Source organism: Nipponia nippon, unplaced genomic scaffold (assembly GCF_047370975.1).
Source record: "Nipponia nippon isolate SJK-2023a ecotype South Korea unplaced genomic scaffold, ASM4737097v1 scaffold_3, whole genome shotgun sequence".
In the NCBI taxonomy this organism is placed as follows: Eukaryota; Metazoa; Chordata; class Aves; order Pelecaniformes; family Threskiornithidae; genus Nipponia; species Nipponia nippon.
The window spans coordinates 16,433,958-16,446,525 of record NW_028262347.1 but is presented as its reverse complement, the minus strand read 5'-3'; the positions used below and the strand labels follow the sequence as shown (position 1 = coordinate 16,446,525).

Here is a 12,568-nt window from a genome sequence, read left to right as displayed (position 1 = left end):
TCTTTACTGGAAAAGAAACGCCACTCACAGTTCTCTGTTCCTCATCCCTGTGCTGAACACGGACAGCTTGCTTTTCTCACTCTTTTTTACACATCTGCTCCCTTCTGCTTCCTAAGAAAATGCCTGAAAGTTTACCTGATCCAGAAATGGCAAAGACCGAGTGCAGGACTCTCATTAGCACTTATGGGATTTTATTTAGCGTAGGAAGTAATTCTCTATAAATTATCTTGGAGCTGTGTTCATGCATTGGTTTTCACAAATAAAACTGAAGAAAACTCTTGTTGACTGACACATATTGACATCTATTTAAAATTACTCATTCTGGGTTTTTTTAAGCCATTAAGCCAAAGTTTTTTTGTGAAACATTACTACATGAAAATGGAAACATTCCTGCCCGCTTGCATACATTATCACTCTTTCCATTAACAGAAGTGTACTACAATCACTCCTACTAGCCCTCGAGAATCACTTGCATTCTGTTATCAAAATGAATGATAAGTTTCAAGATGACTGAGCTGATGTACCAGCTTCCCGCTGCTATTCCACCCACACCTTTCCAGACGTATGTTACATTTTTTAATCTTTTAATCTCTTGTACTCATGAACTGAGTCAAAACTGAAAACAATTTTTTTTAAAAAACCAACAATTTAATGCCCCATATTTAAAGAACAAGGAGATACAATTCAGAGTAGGAAAAGCTTCTAAAGTTGCCCTGTTTTATGGCTAGGTCAAGACTAAAACAAGCTTTAAACTTCACTATTCTCACTCACAGTGCCCAAGCAAATGCAGCTACTTCAGTTTACAAACTGGTCAGTATGAACCATTAGTGTGAATATAACGTACCTGAACACAGTGAAGAACCTCACAGTTGTGAGGGCACCGTTACTATATGAAGATGATTTAACAATTGGTAAGAATTGGTTTTAACACCATAAAATAAAAAACAGGGGAAATACAACTTGTGTAATACTGACATTTCCTTTAGAAATGTAGTCAGGATGAAAATTAATATAAACCTTGCACGTTTTGCTGCTGCCTTGGACCCTGTAGTGTCATATACGTGAACAGGGCAAGTTCAGACTTCTTTCCCCCACGTTCAACGTTACGCTGCAGCTGCGGCCCGCTGTGCTCCTCCAGCATCCCAGCCCTGCCGGCACCTTCTGACGCGGCCCCCTGCCTGCTTCTGTCAGCAGCACGGCAATGCACGCAGAGAGAAACACCACAAAATCAGACACAAGTTTTACAGAGCAGAAAACGCTTTAAGAACAGAGAGGTGTGTTCAGACTCGGTCCACAGAGAAAGCGTATCCACAAACGTGCTTCTGAGAACACTTGACTTCAGATAATGCGGGAGACGGGTTTTCTCCCTTGCTACGTGTGCAAACTCTAACATGGAATGAACGCGAGTTACTTCCACTTCAGTTTTTAACAAACAGAATTTGAGGCTCCTTTGAGAGCAGTAAGTGAAAAGAAGGGGAAACTCCATCTAGTAAAGTTTTCTAATTCCGTTGGATCAGATTTTTTAAAAATAATTCACATTTTTCATTTTTCTTTTTTAAAAGGCAAGAAAAATATCACTTAACACATCTAGGTAACCGATCTTTATGTTAATAGTATTTTAAAAAAACCCCACCAAACATAAAGTGCATGTTCACACAATTAGCCTGCTGCTTGTAAAGTATGCATGGTTGCAGGCAATCCTTTGAGCAAAGTTATAGATGGAATTGAAGATAAAGCGTAAGGAGACAAGCATCTAAACCACCCATGTTTTCAGGCCGCCTGCTGGTGTCCCTTCATTCATTCCACGGTGGCCACAAACCATCACCAAACCCCTTTTCATTCCCTTGTGTGACATTATTAGAGGAACCTACAACGGCTGACAAATTTAAATGGCGTCAGAGTTGTCTTCAAGCCTTGAGATGTGCTCAGCAATGCCTCGGGAGGGAGATCACTACCGCAGACAGGGCTATTTATTCAAAATAAATATAATTAATTCAATTAAAATGTTTGTTTTTACAGGAAGACGTAAGTAGGAATCCAAAGAATTTGCAAGTACATCTCATCATTTCTAAGACCGTGAATTATACAATTAAATACAATATACAGCATTTCTGAACTTCACACTGAAACCATCAGGTATTTTGCAAAAAAACCCCAACCAACCAACTGAACAAAAAAAACCCAACCCCAAAACGTGCCCCAAGCCCCATAAACAAATTAAAAAGACTGTTAACGTAAGGTTTCAACCAATACAGACATTTTTAACTTTGTAAATGTGAAAGCAACAACAGTACCCTTAGTTACATAGGTATACTTAAGACTTAATAAAAAGTGGATTTAGTTCTTCCTATGCAAGCAGGACACAGAGATTTGACCTAAGTCCAAGCCCTGCCTACATAAGATGACTTTTCGGTCAGTCCTCTATCACAAAGACTTTTGGTCCACAGTCACTAAGCAATGCAAGGGCTCCCACTGATTTTGAGGGTAACATGTCATCCTCCGTATGACATGATGTCACCTTTGCCTCAAATAGAAACAGATTCTCGCACATTCTCGACAGTGACATACATTTAGCTTTTGTGCTTTTTGACAGAGCAAAGGCTGCTGTTGTCCCTTAATCAGTCCAACTGCCTCAGCATTTTCAGAAAAGAACTTTATCAATAACTCCAAGAACAGCAGTGGACCCAGAATTACGAAGTTTGAACCCTTCATGTTTCACCACAGACTGGGTAACATATAACAAACGTATGCAACCTGACTTATTTCTAAAAACCAGCGTGATGGAAGAAGTTGCCGTATTTCCCCATCACCTGGAACGGAGGGGTGACAGCTGATTGCAGAATGTCTTACCGTCCAAGAGGGAGTGCGCAGATGGGGCTGACGCCTCTCCCTGCACAGGGCCCGCCCCGCGGTGTCCTCATAAACCCGCACGTGTTACCTTCGGACGCTGGTACCTAGAACCACCACTGAGTCTGTTTAAACAGGTATGTCAGACCTAAGTTTGGCTTTGTGGAGTCCAAGAATATTACTCAGACATGCAGATTTCCTCCCAGATGAAGTTTTATGCTGTAAAATAAACACGCCTAAGCCGACCTCTTAACTCAAGTAACTTCACAGTGACAAAAGGGGGTCCTTAGAAGTTCCTCACGTGTTTATTGTAAGTTGCTGAAACAAAATAATGCTGACAGAGTCATTTTCGCCTTCGTATGCACCGAAACAGCAAATTTTTAACCAACCCCGTACCGTAGCACGCTATCACAATCAGCCTTTTTTTCTTTGCCAGCATGTTTTATTTAAAATGACTTATTTTTCAGAGAAGCCAAAACAAAGAACTCTGTCTTAGAAAGGAGTGTATTACAGCTGAGCAGACTTTTAATCAATTGACACTTACTGGCCATTTGTATACCCCAGAATTTGCATATCTCAGGATTTATTTGCACATCTCAGAATTTATTTGCACATCTCTAAAGAAGTATTTCATTGAAAGGCAGTCTAAAAGATTTGCCCGTGGTCACAAGGAAATCAATGGCAGTCAAGGACAGAGAGTAAATCCAAAGAGCCCTTGCTCTGGTAATTAAAAATATGCAGTTTATACATAAAACTACAAAATTCGGAATGTTGCACTGCCAAAGCTCTTTCAGAAATGTAACACTTATGAGGCAGGAAAAAAGGTTTACAAAATAAATAGTAACACTGAGGCTTTAAGATGGTTCAGATTATTCAAGAACAGTAGGAAATCACAAACCTTAGAAAAAAACCAAAGGATTTCTTCATCTAAAAGCACCACTGCTAGAAATGTGGCATTGTGAAAAAACAAAGGTTCAGCACTAACATTGATTAGAAATGCAAAGATAAGCACTCCAAACAACAGACAGTACTGTCTTGCTATTGTCCGGTTCTGCTACCAGCTACACTAAAAAAAGAACATTCTCCAATTTTATTTCTCTTTAAAAGTATGCTTATAAAACATAAATTTGGGGCCAAGACAGACCTGAGGGCCTCCTCATATTGCTAGTCTTTAAAAAAGGCAAAATAAAACACTAACTACCATCTGTTCAATTAAATCTGTACCACAAAATCGAAACAGATAAAGGATGTGTAGGTTTTTTATTTCTTTATATCCACATACAGCATTTCAGACCACTTCTTTCAGGTTATCCAAATGGGAAGTTTTCCTACTGTACATATTATATAAAGTGATAGAGGCAAATACCACTTCCCTACCAAAAATGCTCTGCTTCTCACAGACATGGCAAGCCAATTCAGTCACTTCCACACAAACATAGCCATAGGTAAACACAATACTCTGAATTCAACTCCAGTGAGTACTGTACACGTAAACAGAGCCTTCTGAACCAAAACTAGCTTTAAAACAAACCAACCCCAAAACTCAACCCCAAAAACCCAAACAAAAAAAAAACCACCAGAACCCACAATACATTATTCCATGGTTTCCTGTCATGCCCAAAGCTGTATTTCTGATAAATTTATCTTGCTGCATTTTTAGATTTAAAGAAGAAAAAAAAAAAAGAAAGAAAAAGCTGAAATGCAGTATTCTGCATGTCTGATTTCTAGTGCCATGAATTCACCATAGCCTGAATTCATTATAAGTAATGGTAACTGTTAGTAGGAGAAATATTAAAGTTCCCTTAATATTTCATTACACTGCCCATTTGGAAAGTATTAGTGCTGAAATGGTGTCCCAGAACTACGTCTGTGTTAACTTCATATAAAAACCCACCACTTTTACAACAATGTTTCAATTTAATTATTGTACACAGGTTAACAAAAACGTATCACAAGTGAAACTAAACACGGGATTTAACAAAAACAATATTCAGAATGGTACAACACGTGTTCATTTTCTCCAGGAAATAATATTACAAGTGTTCATCTTAGGACAATTTAGCCACACTAGAGACAGAAGTTCTGTTAAAATGCAACCGTGGTCTACTAAGCCACTTATTTTATCACTACAGAATATTTGAAGTCAGAGTCCTACAGCCAAGGCTTAAAAATCATTTAAGATTCAAACCCCAAAATGTCTTACAGTCAAAATGACAGTATTTTAAAAAAAAAAAAAACACAACAAAATAACCCCAAAACAATTAATTAAAAGGCTGTTGTATATAGTTTTATCCTCTTCATAGCACTCTCTATTCATATAATTGCTCGAATCATTGGTAATAGGGTCTGTATCTGGCTTGATCAGGGTGGTGTGGTCCGGGAAGCGGGGCCTGAGCAGGAGGCCCTTGCATCCTTGGAGGCGGAGGCGGCCCCCTTGGAGCTGGCCATATCCCTGGACTCATTCCCCCGGGCTGTGTGAAAGGGGGACTGAGAGTTCCTTGATCTTCACTGAACTGCGGCAAAGAGTTAGGATTATAGTGATGGGGAGGGGGTGCATTTACATTTACGGGCGGGCCCCCGTGCTGAGGAGGGGGAGGTCCTGGAGGAGGATGATTCATATATGGTGGCATCTGGGCAATTATATGTCCAGGTGGCGGGGTTATTGGAGGAGGAGCAGAGGTCATTGGTGGCGGAGGAGCTTGGCTATACACCATGTGAGGAGTACCTGCTGCCTGGGGAGGATGCTGCAGCGGATGGCTTATTGGTGGAGGTGGTGGTGGGGGTGGTGCGTAATGTTGCTGTGGAGGCATAATATGATGAGGGTGCGATACCACCGGTTGACCCTGGTATTCAGGATGATGATGAGCAGGTGCGGGGGCTGGTGGAGGTGGTTCTCTAGCACCTGAATTCGAATCATCCTGGATAGGGACAGTTATTAAGTTGCTGTGTTTTCTCGTCGAAATGCGGAAGGTGTCCTGACTGACTGGGCGAGGTGGCGGTGGAGCCATTGACATCTCTGCAGGAGGCGCACGAATGTCTTCGTGTGGCTGGTTGTAATGCTCATGTGGCACGTGCTGTAAAGGAGGTGGTGGCATCATGATGTGCTGCTTTGGCGGAATGTGGCTCATATGATGTTTCTCAGGTGGCATTATGAAACGCTCAGGAATTTCGGCAGGCGGTGGGGCAATAGGAGGATGTACAGGTTCAATGGGAGGACGAGTAACAGGCTTTCCAGCTCTCATGTGACGGTGGTTGATGTGAGCTTGTAAGTCTCTCTGTGACAGGTAAGTTCTCTTGCACCCTTGCACAATGCTACACATGAAGAGAGACCCTCGGACACACTGCTCGATTCGCTGCACAGGCTCATTACAGCTAAGTCAGAAGAGAACATTGGTTTATTGCCATCACAGATTGCTCAATCTGCAGGGTTTTTTTTGTTAAAAGTCAACCAGTTTACTGTAATTACCCAAATTAGAACGGAAAATTTTTTCCCCACTGTAGCAATGAAAGAAACATTTCATTGATTTTGAAGTTTATCTAGTTTTTAAGGCTCCAAACAGAACTATGAAAGGACATAAAAATTTCATGAGGTGGAAATTTATAAATAGCATCACTCTCGCTCACAAATTCCTTCTGCGCATTAAGACTTACCAAGAATCACTCTAAGTAAATTAAACTGCCATTTATTCCTTTTCAAATTAGAGCAATAACAGGTTATCTACACAAATACTTAAACAGCAAAGTGAACACTGATCTCTTACAATCCCAAAATATGGGATACAAAACTATAATCAAGTGGTGTAGCAGAGAGTACTTTACTGCCTCTCCTAAATGTACATAAGTAAGAACCATGTTAATATGGTAGCTGAAGTAAGATATTGAAGTTACTTTCCTACATTTCCTTTAATAACAAATCTTGAGATGACTTACCCTGGACACATCTTGTCTCCCTTTTTCTCATGTAGTATAGCACAGTCATAGCAGAAAACATGCTTGCAGGGTATCTAGAGACAAAAAATGGCTCTGTTAAGACATCGTATAGAAATATCTATGTGATTTTGCAGAATACAGTTCCTCCCTCCAGCACACCGTTTCTAATAACAGAAGTAACTAAGTAACCTACGAGGTGAACGGGCATAGTGGTAGTTAGCAGTTTACAGCATCTTTGCACAGAAACTTTCTAAAACAGTTTGTGTTGAGCTTGGGTTTTTTGGGGGTAGGTTTGTTTGGTTTTTTAAGAGTTGGCAAAAATGTATAGGCAAAAGTTAAGTCTTGCAGTAATACCAACACTGAAGATTTACAGAAGCTGCATATGCAATCTAATTACGCTTGTCTTGCTGGCAAGGAAGGAAAGTTTTAAAAGCATTAACTGTCATTAAGTCAGATCCTGAAGCCTGTTACGTCACACTTAGAAATCTAAATTAATCTCGGGGATTTTGTTGCACTAATTTTAAAACTCGCATAAAAGTGAACTGTGTTTTCTAACTTCATTGCAAGTCTTTGAGATAAAGAGCTTATTTTTAAAGCTAAGTTGTGTAAGGTCAAAACCCACTGAACTTGAATGTTTTTTTTGTTGGTGATGGTGTTTTGATTTTTTGTTTAATATTTTCAAGCTTACTTTATTAAATCGGGGGTAAAGTGAAATCACCCAGACAGATGGAACAGAAACACTTCAGCAGTGAAGGCCCCCCAGTTCCATCCCGATATTCTTCTGCTGTTCATTCAGAGGCCTGCTGAAATCAGTAACCGCTAGAGGCCTCATAGAGACAGAGTAAAACCTAATTTTACCTAAAGGGAAACCATGGCTGCATCTTCCATTGATAATTTCACTCACCATGCGTCCATACATCTTGATGGGCAATCCACACTTATCACAGAAATGGACCGGTGTATCATCCTTTTCCCCCAGCAAGTTTATCTGATAGGATAGAGAAGGGGGTGGGAGAACAAAATCCAACATCACTAAAGCTTCTCATTTCAATTATCACCAACACACTCATTATTTCTGAATTAGTTGAGAAGGAAGCAAGAACACCACAAATGTGAGAGAGCAGAGAATGTCTTTTCAGTCTGTCAAAAGTAATGGAAGTACTTTTATTTAAGAAGGTATCTACCAGGACTACCTACACTTTGGTAAGACTCATGACTTCCCACCCACGACTTTACCTTATAGTCCCAGAAGATGGGTCCAGGGAATCTCCTTTGATTGCCAAACATTTCACCTCCTTTGCATTCGTATCGCTCCTCTTCATTATAATCAAATTCTTCTGTGGAAAGAAGAAAGAGAAGAAAGACACGAGCCAACCACAACGCTTTCCTAATTGACACCGGCTACTATTAAGAGCATGTGTCATTCTATACTGACATCATCAAGAAATGCCACAGCACTTCTAATCTGCTGGGCCCATTCTACAGAAAGGCACAGTCAAAACACTAAGACAGCCCGTTTTGCGAATGTGCACCATTTAATCCTCATAGCACAGCAGTACCCAGCAATTTGAAACTTGTTTTGCATCTGGACAGAACCTTGGACTCTAAGTCTCCAAAACTGAATAAAGTCTTGAACAATGCTGCAGAATAATACGCTGCCCCACTACAGGGGTAGTATTTATATCAATTTACCTTCATCACCAGCTTGCGTCTTTGAAGGCATCCTGTTCATATTTCTCGGAGCTCGAGGCGCAGGTTTGGTTTTATTGGTCTGTTTTGAGATAAGCTTTATAGGGATTCTTCTACGAACATCAAGACCACCCAATGATCCTGAACTATTTGTTCCTTGCAAATCATTGTCTATGAAAGAAAAAAAGTTTATATAATTCTTCACTTATCTAATAGCTTCTAAAGAGGCTAAATATGAAGAGAAGAGATCTCAGAAAAATAATTTTTAAAGCTTGTTTAAGACTCATATAACATATCAAAGTGTAATCACTAGAAATAAGTATCTTCAGACACAATTTCTTCTAGAGTCACAAACTTGTATTGGGAACAACCACGATTTTAGAAAATCTAGTTCTAAGAATAAAGGTATTTTAAAAAGTTAGCTAGTCTGTCATTTCTCCACAACAGGCAAAAATACCCCAACTTTTTATAGCTTCTCTCACAGAGTGAATAGTATTGAAGAGTCAATTCTTTGTACAACCTTGACAACAAAGAATTTCTGAAGAGAAAAGATAATTTTTACAATTTATGTAAATTGTTTATTAAAGCTGGAAGGAAACTAGTTTCCATATTAACTCAGCATCTTGACGTATCACTTAGAAGTTTAGCATAAAGTATCACAAAAATATCAGTACTTAAGAGTATGTAGTAGTATCCTTGCTAAACTGACCATTATTGTTCCCCAACACATACAGAATTCTCTTTAACCAGATTTAAACCTGAGTACCAGGACAAAGGAAGCAAGAAATATCCTGACACATGCATCAGTAGATACAGGCTCCAAGAGGTAATCTAGAGGGGGTATTGCAACAAGCAACACTAAGGAAGGGGGTACAACCCCCTCGACTTCCAGTGAGTCTACCTTAAACCACTGCACAGCATCTCATTCATACACAAATAAAATTAAGCCCTTCACGAATCTACCCAGCTCACTTTCACTTTAATTGAAAAAGCCATTTTGACAGGCATTTCAAAGCGGGACATGCTCATCCTCAAAAGGGTGTGTGCCACAAGCTGTTATAGTGTGAGCCCTGCTGTTCCCCTTGATACGGCACTGCAGCCCTGGAACGATCACCGAGGCCCCAAAGGATTACAGCACCGTAGCATCTGGACACTGACATGAGGGCCCCATTAGTGTAATTCCACACAATGCCTCATAAGCTACTGTCCCTCAACACCTACAACCATCCCACACAACACAACAAGTAGGAAGAAAAACAAGGAAAAAGAAAAAAAAGAAAAAAAAGAAAAAAAAGAAAAAAAAGAAAAAGGGGATTGCTCTAAGTTATTCAGCAGCTACCACCAGAACTAGGAACTGCGACAAAGTTTCCAACTGGCACTGTGCCCTGACAGTCACTTTACCTCAAAATTAAGAGCCCTCAATTTCCTCTGATAGAGCAAATGTATTGATTCCTCTTAGCACTATCACTGACATGTTTCACTCTAAAAGGCAATACATAAAACGGCAAAAGCAATAAAACCTGTTTTCACTTTTGCTCGTTTGTTGCTTTGTTTAGGGTGTCCTGTTGGCTAAACAGATGACCCAGCAAACATCCAACTACGACACCAGGCTTCCCCAGAGACTGCTGGCCTAGAACATCAGAGTTAATAATGCTAAAGCTGTCTATTTTCCACTTGTTGGGAAATTCTGTTTTCGACCAGAATACACAAAAACGCAACACCACAAACCAGAAAAAGTCTCTGCAGGAGCTCAATCCATTTGCAAATAAGAATAACTAAAACAAATTTAAAAAAACCCAACTTGTGTATTATTCAGTCCATTGAACTGCCAATAGGAAACAATTAAGTTCTGACACGTGTCTTCCATAGACCTTTGCAAGCTAGGAATATTTACTAATTAGCTCCTCAGCTAATCCAAACCAGCAGGTTTATTAGTCATTTATGTTTCATGGCAGGATAATAAATTGCAGTCTGTGTAAGCATAACTAGCAGGATTAAGCCCAGAAAAAAAATATGAAAAACATACCAAAATTGTTGAGACTACTCAGAGAAGCTCTAACTGAGGTGATGCATCCACCTGAACTGTCACCCTCAACTTTTCTTAAGTTTTATTTTTGTATTTCAGGTTTTCTTTTAAATTCATAAATACAGCTCAAATACTATTCCTTACATGTATAAACCTATAACGCAAACTTTGCTAAGGGGAAGAAAAAAAGAGCCCGAAAATACACTAGCAAAACAACCCACGTCCACTCATCTACTCATTAGACTCCGCCAGCACGCTAACCAGCAAAGCGCCGAAGCTACAAAACCAAATTTAAGCCCATGAGAAAGTTCCCTCTCCAGAGCACAACTGCGGAACCAGAAAACGCGTTCCCGGCACCCATCTCGGGAAACGCTGCGGGCAAACGGCGCCTCACCGCCACCCCCGAAGGCTGCATCCACCTGCTGCAGGCCGGCGGGCTCCGGACACACCGGACCATTCACCACCAGCCCGCCCCGGGAGCGCGCAGCCGCCGCCGGCAGCGGCCGCGCCTGGCGCTGCGTCAGCCCGCTCCGCGCCCCGCAGCCGCCCCGGGACGGGAGAGGGGCTCCGGCCGGGGCGGGGGCCGAGCACCGCCGTGCCGTGCCGGGGGGGCGGAGGCGGGGCCGCCGGGCGCGATCGTTGGAGGGCGCACGGCGGCCGCGGGGAGCGGGGGACCGCGGGCCCGGCGCCGAGGCAGAGAGCAGGCCCCGCCGCGCGGGCCGCGGGGAACCGCGACGAACCTGGGCCCCGCCGGCGTTACCGGGCGCCGGGCCGCATCCCGCCGCTACCGCGGCACCGCCCCGCACCCAGCGGCCCCGGGCGCGGCCTCTCCCCGCCCGGTAGCGCGGAGCGGGCCCAGGCGGGGACGGGTATAAATGGGTCTCCCGGCCTCTCCCCTCCTCACCATTGTGGTCCATGATTCGGCGCGGGGCACTGTGGGAGCGGAAGGGTGCGGCCGGAAGCGGAAGGGAAACGGGCGGGGGGGCGTGAAAAAGTGCGCAGTGGGAAAGCATTTGCGGTGCCGCGTTCGCTGCGCCCCTGCGGAGCGGCCGCGCCGCCGCAGGACAGCGGGGACATGGCGGAGCCCGCGGGGGAGCTCGGCGGAGCGGCGCCGCACCGCCCCGCGGCGGGACGCTCGCTCCCGACAGGCTCTGCGAGGAGGCCGGGGAGGAAGGCGCGGCGGCTCCGCAGTGCCTGCCGGGACAGCGGCTGGCGGACCGCTGCCCCCTGGGGGGTGTAGTGCCGCGCGCGCCGCGCCTGCGCGCTGTGGCGGCGGGCCCGGGTGCCGCCCTGCCGGGAGCCGCGGCGGAGGCGGTGTGCGTCCCCCTCGGGGCCCTGCCCGGGCTCTGCGGGCGCCTGCCCCGCTGGGAACCGCTTCCAGCCGCTGCGGGCGGAATTCACCCCCCGCCTGGGTGGCGGTGGCGGGCTGCGGGAGGGCCTGGAGCCGCCGCAGGGAAGCGGGTGGAAACGGGAGGCGTGACCCTGTGGCTTCGCGGAGCAGGGCCGGATTAAACGTGAGAAGGGTCGTTCCCGCGCAGCAGCCGCGGCCGCCGTGCCTGCGGGCCTGGCGGGAGGGTGGTTGGTAGGGTGCGGGCTTCCCAGAAACCGGGCAAAGCTGGAGCCGCCTTGGGCTCTCCCGGCTGCGGGTGGTCGGCATTAGGTTTCGCCATGGAATCGGCAGATTCCTGACAACCGGGGCCATGGAAATGCCAGCGGCTGGGCGGACAGTGGGCCTCCAGCGCACCCGAAAGCGTCGCAGCCGTAGAGCTCGCTGCCTCAAGAGCCTGCGTTGTGCCATTTCCATAAGCTTAGCGGTTGCTAAATCCTACGTAATTCGGCGGGATACTGTCTTCATAGAGTGCTTCTAGAGCACTGAAGAGAGGAAAGGAATATAAACACAATTAAATCATAGGTTATAGGGTAGAAAGTGGCCTCAAGCAGTCCTTCCACAATCCGAAGGTAGGGGCAGCTCTGCTCCAGACACTTCAGATTCGTGACTGTCTCACCAAAAGTCTCCAGGATTGGGATCTTGTGTCCCTGCAGACAATGTCGCTCATTATCTTCATAGCCTTAACA

At 44.2% G+C, this 12,568-nt stretch overlaps 1 protein-coding gene across 3 annotated transcripts; it reads right to left on the bottom strand.

The window, feature by feature from the left end:
* Positions 1–4,090: 4,090 nt before the first annotated feature.
* CBLL1 (Cbl proto-oncogene like 1) lies at positions 4,091–11,642 on the bottom strand. 3 transcript variants are annotated; one of them, XM_087767201.1, is made up of 6 exons: positions 11,397–11,642; positions 8,470–8,637; positions 8,014–8,114; positions 7,682–7,765; positions 6,778–6,851; positions 4,091–6,219 (listed from the first exon to the last, which is right to left on the bottom strand). In XM_087767201.1, the coding sequence occupies exons 1-6, from the start codon at positions 11,503–11,505 to the stop codon at positions 5,178–5,180; spliced, it is 1,578 nt and encodes a 525-aa protein (XP_087623327.1). In that variant the 5' UTR covers positions 11,506–11,642; the 3' UTR covers positions 4,091–5,177. The 3 variants fall into 3 exon arrangements, with proteins under 3 accessions (XP_087623327.1, XP_087623329.1, XP_087623330.1); XM_087767203.1 differs by having other exon boundaries at positions 8,014–8,111; XM_087767204.1 differs by lacking the exon at positions 11,397–11,642 and adding an exon at positions 11,233–11,381.
* Between the last annotated feature and the right edge of the window lie 926 nt (positions 11,643–12,568).